The 10,962-nt window shown below is 42.4% G+C and overlaps 1 protein-coding gene across 1 annotated transcript in view; it reads right to left on the bottom strand.

The window, feature by feature from the left end:
• The window catches only part of HAUS6 (HAUS augmin-like complex, subunit 6), a 43,491-nt gene extending 38,956 nt beyond the window's left edge, over positions 1 to 4,535 (bottom strand). Inside the window, exons 1-2 of the mRNA XM_006864503.1 lie at positions 4,408 to 4,535; positions 681 to 776 (exon numbers count right to left, since the gene is read on the bottom strand). Coding sequence (XP_006864565.1) covers positions 681 to 776; positions 4,408 to 4,535 — 224 coding nt within the window. The remainder of the gene's footprint in view (positions 1 to 680; positions 777 to 4,407) is intronic.
• Positions 4,536 to 10,962: the final 6,427 nt, after the last annotated feature.

Below are 10,962 nucleotides of genomic sequence, written 5' to 3'. Positions count from 1 at the left end.
TATAAAGGCACAAAGTGACTTGCTTACAAGTTTTCAAGAGGGAATTTAGTTTCAGAGTGTGGAAGGAAAGGTAGAATCCCCACTGAAAAGTTTTCATCTTGTCTAGACGGGTCTGGTGAAAGAAGATGGGGATAAAATTCTTATGATTCAATAGTGAGTAACTGTTGTTATGACTAATTGTAATTGTCACAACTGTAAAGGTAACATAAAGGGAGTAGTTTATCCTACATTCCAGGAAGAGAGGATCCTAGGACCATCAAGGGAGAAGACCACAAGCAGAATGTGGACCCTTACCAGAGAAGCAGTGACACCAGAGATAAAGGCAGAGATGAGGAGTTGGAGAGGTAGAGCAGCTGAAGACTCTAGACTCATGGAAAGAGAAAGGCTGTGTGCTGGTGGCCAGGAGGCAGGCTTGCAGAATGTGTCCTTTAGTTGTTTAAATGATTATATATGCCTGAGTGTTTTTGTGTCCATCAAAAAAAAAAAAGAAAAAAACAGAGGAAACACTCATATTTATAAAAATTAACTAATAAATTTTTAAGATGCAAACCTGAGTTTTGTGGCATCAACTCAAAACAATAATCAAAGGCCAAATTTGAAATTCTGGCTTATATCAAAGCATATACCATTTTCAAATGTTAGATTGACAACTTGAGAAAATAAAACAAACTTTTCCTTACTTGAAAACTTCTTTGGTAAGAGACTGATCCAGCGTTTGAAACAAAAAATAAGAAACTATTTGAAAGGCATCACGGTTCAACTTGTCAAACATGTTCCTAATGATTGTTTTTTTAAAAAAAAGGGGAAAAAAGAAAAGAAAAATGATTAATAAAGCCAAAACATCATCAAAAGCTCTGATTTTTCTCATTCATATGTATTTTAGAATCAACAAGAAAAACATACAAGCTTTATTTTCTGATCCCTAGAAAATATACATCAAATGTATGAAAACCAGCAGAACCTGCTTTATTACGATAAAAATATTCCACAGAATGGGAAGAAAAGTCTAATTTACTGGAGAAAGAACCATGGCCTATCAGATGATACCAACCAACATCTAATGAATAACAACTACAAAAACAGCTAATATTTACTGAGAGTTACTATCTGCAGATATAATTTTAAACCTTTCAAGAGCAGTAACTTTTCTTCACAATAATCAAATGAGGTTTTAAGTACCATGCTAAATGCTTTATAACAGATTTTATTTAATCCTAACGCTATGGGTCGTAATCAACTTGATGGCACTTAACAACAATGTCACTAAGTTCTGGTGTGCCAATGTGAGATAATGCAGCAGGCTGAAAAGTTGGTTTGGTCTGTAGGTCGGCGGTTCAAGCTTACCAGCCACTCCTCAGAAACCCTATACGGAGTCACTATAGGTCGGAACCCACTCAACGGCACTTAACAACGACACCAAGAAAGTAAATCTATTAGCTTCATGTTATAGATGAGAGGTTAGATAATTTGCTCAAAATCATATAACAACAACAAAAAAAAAATCATATAACATCCTGGAAATGCAGAGATCAAAGTGATCCAAACCTAGGGTCTTTACCACTATTTCCCACCCCCAAGAACCATTCTTATAAAGTAATCCCAGCAAATCCTTTAGTGTTTTCACTTTCCTAACCAATCAAAATAAAGCCCCTGCCCCAAAACAAAGCCTGAACATATAGAATATAAAGGGGAAGGGGGGGAAGAGACCTATAAGAAATATGACATCACTTGTTGTTGTTAGGTGCCATCGAGTCAGTACCGACTCACAACGACCCTATGCACAACAGAACGGTACGCTGCCCGATCCTGGGCCAACCTCATTATCGTTGCCACGCTTGAGCCCACTAATGCTGCTACTTTGCCAATCCATCTCACTGGGGGTCTTCCTCTTTTTCTCTGACCCTCCAACCCAACCAAACATAATACCCTTCTCTAGTTACTGGTCCCTCCTGACAATATGTCTGAAGTATGAGAGATGAAGTTTGGTCATCCTGGCCTCCAAGGAGCACTCTGGCTGCACTTCTTCCAAAACGGATCTATTGGTTCTTTTGGAAGCCCATGGCACTTTCAATATTCTCCAACACCATAACTCAAAAGCTTCAATTCTTCTATGGTCTTCCTTATTCACTGTCCAGCTTTCACAAGCATATGAGGTTACTGAAAATATCATGGCTTGGGTCAGGCACACCTTAATCCTCAAGCTGACATCTTTGCTCTTCAACACTTTAGAAAGGTCTTGTGCAGCAGATTTGCCTAATGCAATATGTCACCACCACTCGTCTGTTAGTTTGTCACACTGTGGTGGCTTGTGAGTTGCTGTGCTTCTGAAAGCTATGCCACCAGTATTTTAATTACCAGCAGGGTCGCCCATGGCAGCCAGGTTTCACAGGAGCTTCCAGACGAAGACAGACGAGGAAGAGTGATGAACTATTTCCGACTATTCAGTCACTAAAACCCTTAGGACTAGCAAAGAAACCGATCTAGTATCGGAAAATGAGCCCCTCAGCTCGGAAGGCACGCAAAACGAGACCGGGGAAGAGCTGCCTCCTCAAAGCAGAGTTGACCCTGGTAAAGCCCATGGGAGTAAAGCCCGTGGGACCTTCATTTGCTGATGGGGCACAACTCAAAATGAAGAGAAACAGCTGTAAAATTCCATTAATAATCGGAACATGGAATGTACGAAGTATGAATCTAGGAAAATTAGAAATTGTCAAAAATGAAATGGAACACATAAACATCAATGACATCACTTAGAAGGCATCAAATGTGATTCCAAGGAATCAAATCATGGAACAGTTTTTATAATTTTAGCATTTATTCTCTTGCTTAAATTCTCATGGCTAGTAGTAATCTACAACAATTCTGTTGTCCTTCTTGTTATTAACTACCATCAAGTTGATTCTGACTCAAAGCGACCCTGTAAAGGGTTCCTGAGGAGCAGCTGGTAAATTTGAAGCGACGACATTGCGATTCAACCTGACCTTGTGGTCCAGTGTATTACCCCACAGCACCACACTAGGACTTCTTAGAATGTCTCTATTCCTCAAAAATCACAAATGACATTCCACCTATTCTACCTCCTCAGCATCTCCTGAACCTGTTACTTTTTTCAGAGTACCCTGTTCTTTTCTCTCTGGCATCTCTTATAATTTGTGTTGTTATGGTTGCTAAGTGCTGTTGAGTCAGTTCTGACTCATAGCAACCCCATATAGGGCTTCTGAGGAGCAGCTAGTAGGGTTGAACTACCAACCTTGTGGTTCACAGTCCAATGTAGGAAGTTATTCACAGAAGGTTTGTTCACCGCCAGATTAAAATTCCTGGTGTTGCAATGAGAAACTAATCACAAGATCAGTGGTTCAAACCCCACCAGCTGTTCCCCAGAAACCCTATACACAGGAATTGACTCTGTAGCATTTAACAACACAAGACTAAAATTGCAAAGGGGCAAAGTGTCTGTCTATGTTCCCTCCTGTATACCCAAGTCCAATGGTGAATGAACAAACAAATGAATAGCCTCTTTCCTTATCCATCCATCACCACCTTATTTCAGGCCTGTTGTTGATGTTAAGTGCCATGGAGTGGGGTTCTTAGGTACCAAACAAAGCCCTACTTCTCCCTCGAATTCACTGTAATACAACCAGAAAGTTGTCCAAAATCAAATAGCCAGGGGAATGAAACATAACATCATTTTCCAGATCTCAGTATGACTGAGGAGAATCAGAGCTGGTCTACGGATCCCAAATTCCTATTTACCTATTGGTGAGGAAGACACAGAAATACAGACAAAGCATTTCGCTTTATGGTCAAAGACATACAGATGTAGCAGAAGCGGGCAAAGGGCTTTCGCATTTTTATATACTTCTCTACTGTTGTTTTTTAATTTTGTTTTATTTTTGCTAGTTGTGGCAGCCTCCTTTTCCTAACACCAAAAGTAAGCAAATTTAAGGAACCACCACTTCAGAGACCCCCATGCACACCCTGGAGTCTAAGGCCATCTACATCCCACATCTTACACACCATCCACCTCTACCACCAAGGTGGGTGAGCTGCCCCTCCAGCTCAGTCCCCATTTAAGACTCGTGGTTGTTACCGGGTTTGGTGTCTTCAAGTCACTATGAGCTTACAACGACCCCACATGATTGAGGAGTACAATCCCATAGGATTCTCTGGGCTGTAATCTTTATGGCAGCAGATCCCCAGTTCTCTCGCGCGCAACCGCCCCGGTCTGTAATTAATGCTGCCCTGTCACCAGGCTTTGTCCCCAATGCCTGGCACACAGTAATCGCTCATCCACTTCTGGCTCATTCAGCGGCAGGGTGCGCGACCGCGCGGATCACCCCGCGTCCCCGCTCATAGGCTCGCCCGCCCGCCCGCCCGCCGGCCGGCCCCGGCCGGCCCCGGCCTTACTGTCCGAAGTGCGTGAGCGACACAATCTTCCCGCAGGCAATGGTCGCCGGGCCTGGCTCGAAGCCGAGCGCCTGCAGATACAACCAGAGATGCTCCTTCTCGAAGGCGGGGACCCCCGACGAACTCATCCTCGCGGTGGGCAGGCAGAGAGCAAAGAAAAAAGGGCGCGCCCGAGCGACTACAAACACCCGCAAGGTCCCGCCCTAAAAAGGGCGGCCTGCGGGTGCGGCGACCCCTTCATTGCCACCTGGAGCCATTTCGACTCAAAACGCTGCCGTAACGTCTCCGGGAAACTGGGCCTCTAACGGCAGCGAAGCTACAGGTGGCTAGACTAAGCCAACACAAACCGACACTTCCACGCTTCCGGGAGAGGAAGACGCCCAATGATCCGCAAGAGCGGAAGGAACTGAAGCCGCCCGGCTTCCCGAGAGGTGGGACTTCGCGGGCGTTCGTATTCCCCGCCATGCACCGCGCCCGCCTCCCGTCACGTCCAGCCGCGAAACGGCGCGCCCCACAGCGCCTGCGCGGTCAAGGAGGTGCTACGCTGCTGACCCTTACTAGTGCGCTCGCTGTGGCGGAGCCCTAACTTTTGCGGTGCCTTACGCTGGCGCGGGAGACACATCTCCGTGTAAGGGAAATTGCGCTGTGTTCCTTCCACAGCTCTTATTACTGTGTGACCCTGAACAAGTCACCTAACTTCTGAACCTGTTTCCAGTTTTAACATTGCATCATTAGGAAACGAAATTAAAAACAAGACCAAACATGAGAGGGCTCCGAATATTATTAACTGGGGGGCTTGGCTTTTGGTTTTGTTGTTGTTAAGTGCTGTCGAGTCGGTTCCGACTTATCGAAACCCTGTATGGAATTTTCGAGGATCGGTTGGTGAGCTTGAACCGCCGACTAGCGCACTAACCTGCAGTGCCACGCAGACAAGGGTAGAAAATTTGAATTGTATCTTAAGTCAAATGAGAAAAACATTGGGAAGGTACTTAATCAAGGACCTGTCAAGATATAAACATTGGTGAAAGCTTTCCTGACTGCTGTTGTGGGTTGAATTGTGCCCCCCTCCCCCCAAAAAAATATGTATTTAAATTTCGATCCCTGGTGTGGTGCTGTGGGATAAACACGGGGCTGTGAACCACAAGGTCTACAGTTAGCCCGCTTCTCAGAAACCTATGTTATTAGGGGCCTTGGAACCTGTACTGATGCATAGCGACCCTGAGAACAACAAAATGAAACACTGCCCGGTTCTGCAGCATTCTCACAATCTTTCTTAAGCTTGAGTCCACTGGGGCTGCCACTGTGCCAATTCACTTTTGGGGGGTCTTCCTGTGTTTCACTGACGCTCCACTTTACCAAGCATCATGTCCATTTCTAAGGACTGGTCCCTCCTGAGAGCATGCCTGGTTATCCTTGCTCCTAAGGACCATTTCGCTGTACTTTTTCCAATACCCAATACTTGGGACCCAGCAGTTTTGAAACATGTGTATAGAGTTTAAGAAATGTATTTTCTAGGTGCAATCCCCCGCTCCTTTAAAAATTTTCTTTACCTTGTACACTTGACAGCTGAAAAACAAACAAAACCATAAAATGGGAATAATAATGGGTCAAATTTACAAAATAAAGTACTGTTTTGGTGTGGGAGTTGTCATGAGGCTGTGTTGAAGTGACTTTTCTATGGAGGATATTGAGTATCCATTGAAATGGATTTGTTCAGCCATTTGTATTGAGCATTTAAATGCAACAGATATCATTTCAAAAATTTATTAAAAACAAAAGTGTGAAGCATACTGGTGAGATGCTGCAGCTTCAGCACTAGACGGCTAACGGAACTAACAGCATTTAACCACAACAAACTGAGGCAATTTCTGTTCATTAAGGCCATTCATTGTGGTATTTCTATTATAACATCACTAAGAAACTGAGACAGCTACTATATAGGGGCAGACAGAGAGGGGAGGCACAGGGGACACCCAGAAGAGAAGCAAAAACGTTGGTTAGAACTTCACCATAGTAGTGCAGGGAATTGTTGATAAGTGCCATCAAGTTAGTTCAAACACACCGCAACCCTGTATAGGGTTTCCGAGGAGCGGCTGGTGAGTTTCTATCACCAACCTTTCCATTCAAACTGACTTATGGTCCAGTGCTTATCCTACTGCACCACATTAGGACTCCACAGTGCAGGGAATTGTTGTTGTTAAGTGCCAACCTTGCAGTTCAAACTGACCTTGCAGTCCAGTGCATTAACCTTCAGTACCACACCAGTGCAGGGAATAAGAACTGGCCATTTGAAATAGGTGGTAGCAGTACTATAGGATAAGCACTGGACTGCAAAGTCGGTTTGAACTGCAAGGTCAACGGTTCAAACTCATCAGCTGCTCCTTGGAAACCCTATACAGACAGCGTCGCTATGAGTTGGAAATGACTCCACAGCACTTAACAACAACAACAATAGTGGTGGTGAAAATATTTGATTCACGCTCTAGTTTAAATGAAGCTTGGACAGAACAGACATTGATTGGATACTAATCACAGCGCTTTAAGCATTTGTGCTAAGCACTAGGGACCAGGCTCTTGAGGAACAAGTGGTCAGTATAAAAGGCACACAGATTTTAAATACTGCATTAGATGACCAAGATTGTTAATGATGACAGGATTTCAAACTACAGTTTTGAAATCTTTAATGTCTGATATTCTATATCATTTTGACTTATATTTCTAGACTACCAAAAATGAAATGGATGGTTTCCCTTGCATACCATTATAAAATAGACACTTGAGGGAGAGAGGAGGAATAGCCAGAAATATCACCATAGAAAGCTTGTAAATCTGTCTTCTGCCTATAAGTGATTGTTGTTGTTGTTAAGTGCCATTGAGTCAGTTCTGACCCATAGCGACCCTGTATAGGGTTTCCAAGGAGCAGCTGGTGAGATTGGAATACCTAAAATGGGGCTACAATGTGCCCAGTGAAGGAGGCTTCCTATGGAGCCTCTGAATTACATAAGACCATAGGTGGAATCATGAACCCCATCCAGAATCTTCTGAGGTGGGAAATTTCTACTGGAAAGGACAAGCAGACCAGCCTGGAGCAGCTAGAAGAACAAACAATACTTCTTGAAAGAAAGACCGATGGGAAAAATATAAAACAATAATGGCAGTCTGACTGACTACTACAAGAACAAGTGAGTTGCCCACCCAGGAGACGTCAAGGCAAGTGGTCGTTAGGTCCCCTCAAGGCAAACCCCCTTTCAAGATTAAGACAACGGGAATACACAAGCAGACATGCGCTCTGACTGGTGACCACGTTGGTCACTGATAAGGGGAAGTTTGGAAAAAAAGCAATGAAGCTGCAAGCTAAGCCCTACCACGTTCAATAGACTCCTGTGAACCCTTACAAGCTTTCAAGAGGGAGCCTAGATGCAGAGAGTGCGGAGGAAGGTAGAATCTCCTCTGAGTGGTATATCCAATCTGTCTGGGCAGGGCTGATGAAAGTAGATGGGGATAGCACTCATGTGGTACAATAGTGAATAATTGTTATCAGGACTGACTGTGAGGGTTGGAAATGTAAAGGTAGACATTTTGTAGCAAAAGGAGAGGAGTGGTTGACTTTACAGTCCAGGAGCGGAGGTCTCTGGGACCATCAAGGGAGAAGAGCGGAGTGCGGGACCCTACCCAGAGAAATAGTGACACCAGAGATGGAGACAAAGACGACGACATGGAGAGATGGAGAATTTGCGGACTCTAGACCCAGACAACTGGGGGGCAGGCTTGCAGGGTATACCCTTTGGTTAGTTGATGACGCATGGAGAGGATTGTAGCCATGACAATGAAATGATATACAATAGGATGAATGTAAAGCTAATGTTCTCCCATGTAAACTATCACATAATTCACAGTAAAACATTTGGGGAGAAAATTAAATGGAATACATAAAAACCAATATCCTAGGCATTAGTGAGCACAAATGGTCTGGTACTGGCCATTTTGAATCAGACACTATGTCAGGAATGAGAAATTGAAAAGGATTGGCATCACATTCATCGTCAATAAGAACATTTCAAGATCTACCTTGAAGTACAATGCTGTCTGTGATAGGATAATATCCATATGCCTACAAGGAAGACAGAAGTCCTGGTATGGTGATGTGGAATAAAGCATTGGACCAAAAGGTCAGTTTGAACCACAAGATCAGCAGTTCAAATGTACCAACCGCTGCTTGGAAACCCTATGCAGGGCCGCTATGAGTCGGAACAGACTCGTCGGCACTTAATAACGGCACCTATAAGGAAAACAAGTAAATACCACTATTACTCAAGTTTATGAACCAACCTCTAGAGCCAGCAATGATGAAATTGAAAAATTCTACCAACTTCGCCAGTCTGAAATTGATCAAACATGCAATCAAGATGCATTGATCATTACTGGTGATTAGAATGTGAAGGTTAGTAACAAAAAGAGAAGATCAGTAATTGGAAAGTATGGTCTTGGTGATAGAAATGATGCTGGAGATCACAATGTAGAATTTTGAGAAACCAATAATTTACTCATTGCAAATATATTTTTAAAACAACATAAAAAGTAACTATACACATGGACCTCCCCAGATAGAATACCCAGGAATCAAATTGACTACATCTGTAGGAAAAGCTCAGTATCATCTTCCAAAACACAGTCAGTGGCAGACTGTGGAATAGACCATCAATTGCTAATATACAAGTTCAGGCTGAAACTGAAGAACATTAAAAACAAATCCAGGAGAGCCAAAATATGACCTTGAGCCTATCTCACCTGATTTTAGAGAGCATCTCAAGAACAGTTTGATACATTAGACACTAATGACTGGAGTCCAGAAGCACTGTGGGACGACATCAAGAACATCATACAGAAAAAAAATAAAAGGTTATTAAGAGAAACGGGAAAGAAAGAAAATAACAAAATAGATGTCAGACAAGACTCTGAAACTTGCTCTCCGGCACAGACATGCTAAAGAAAATGGAAGAAATAAGGAAGTAAAAGAGCTGAACAGAAAATTTCAAAGGATATCTCAAAAAGACAAAGTTGAGGATTATAATGAAATGTGCAAAGACCTGGATTTAGAAAACCAAAAGAAAACAACACAGTCAGCATTTCTCAAGTGAAAGAACAAAAGAAAAAGTTCAAGCTTTGACTTACAATATTGAAGGATTCTATGGTGTGATGCTGTAGGACTGCCAACCACAAGGTTGGTGGTTCAAACCCACCAGCCATTCCTTGGAAACCCTATACAGGATCACTATGAGTCAGAACTGACTCGATGATACTTACTCATACACTAACACATGGACAAAATATTGAATGATGCAGAGGGCATCAAAAGAAAATGTAAGAATAGAAGGTCTTATATGGAGATGGAGACAAATATGGAACAAAACTCAAAATTATGAAGAAGCCCAGGCTTACTGGTTGGATAGAGACTGGTGGAGCCCCAGAGGTCTGGAACTGAACTCACTTCATGGTTCAATTTTCAGCCAAACAATGCACAGGTCTATAAGAGAATGACACCAGTGAGGTACACATAGCTTAGAATAGTCAACAGGTTGAGATCAAAAGCATGGCGTTCAAAGTTAGGGAAGAAAGGTGATTGGGAGCAGGAGATACAGGGAGTGGACTAAGTGCTGTGACTTTGCAGGAATTACAACCAATGATCTGAAACAAAATGTGTATGAATTGTTGGAGGAAAAACCAATCTGCTTTGTAAACTTTTACCCAATTCACAATAAAAAAGGTTTTTAAAAGGAAAAAGAAGGAAAATGGAAGGAATACTAGCTACTGTACCAAAAAGAAATGATTAATGCTCAATCACTTCAAAAGGTAGCATATGACAAAGAACCAGTGGTACTAAAAGAAGATGCCCGAGCTGTACTCGTATTTTGCATGTATTGGCAAAATATGAGGCTCCAATAACTGGAGGAATACAAATTGAAATATTTCAAGAAACGGATGCATCACTGGAGTTGCTCATTTATCTATGCCAAGAAATTTGGAGGACAGATACCTACCCAATTGATTGGAAGAAATCCTTATTTGTGCACACTACAAAGGGAGGTGACCCAGTGGAATGTGGAAATCCCGAAATTATATCATCATTATCACACATAAGTAAAATTTTGCTGGAGATAATTCAAAAAGAGTGGCAGCAATACATCAACTTCCAGACATTCAAGCTGGTTTCTGAAGAGGACATGGAAGGAACTAGGAATATCAATGTTGACATTAGATGGATCTTGGCTGAAAGAAGAGAATAGCAAAACGATGTTTACTTGTGTTTCATTTATTACGCAAAGGCTTTTGACTGTACATGACAAATTATGGATAAGGTTGCAGAGAATGAGTGTTTCAGAAAACTTAATTGTGCTCATGAGGAATTTGTTCATAGGTCAAGAGGCAAGTGTTAGAACAGAACAAGGAGATACTAAATGTTTTTAAATCAGAAGAGTTGTGTGCCAGGGTTGTATCCTTTCACCATACTTTTCAGTCTAAGCCCATAATCAGAGAAGCTAAGTTATATAAAGAAAA

This window comes from Chrysochloris asiatica, unplaced genomic scaffold (assembly GCF_000296735.1).
Source record: "Chrysochloris asiatica unplaced genomic scaffold, ChrAsi1.0 scaffold00065, whole genome shotgun sequence".
NCBI lineage: Eukaryota > Metazoa > Chordata > Mammalia > Afrosoricida > Chrysochloridae > Chrysochloris > Chrysochloris asiatica.
Note: the sequence above shows the minus strand (reverse complement) of the source record. Positions and strands in the feature narration are given on the sequence as shown.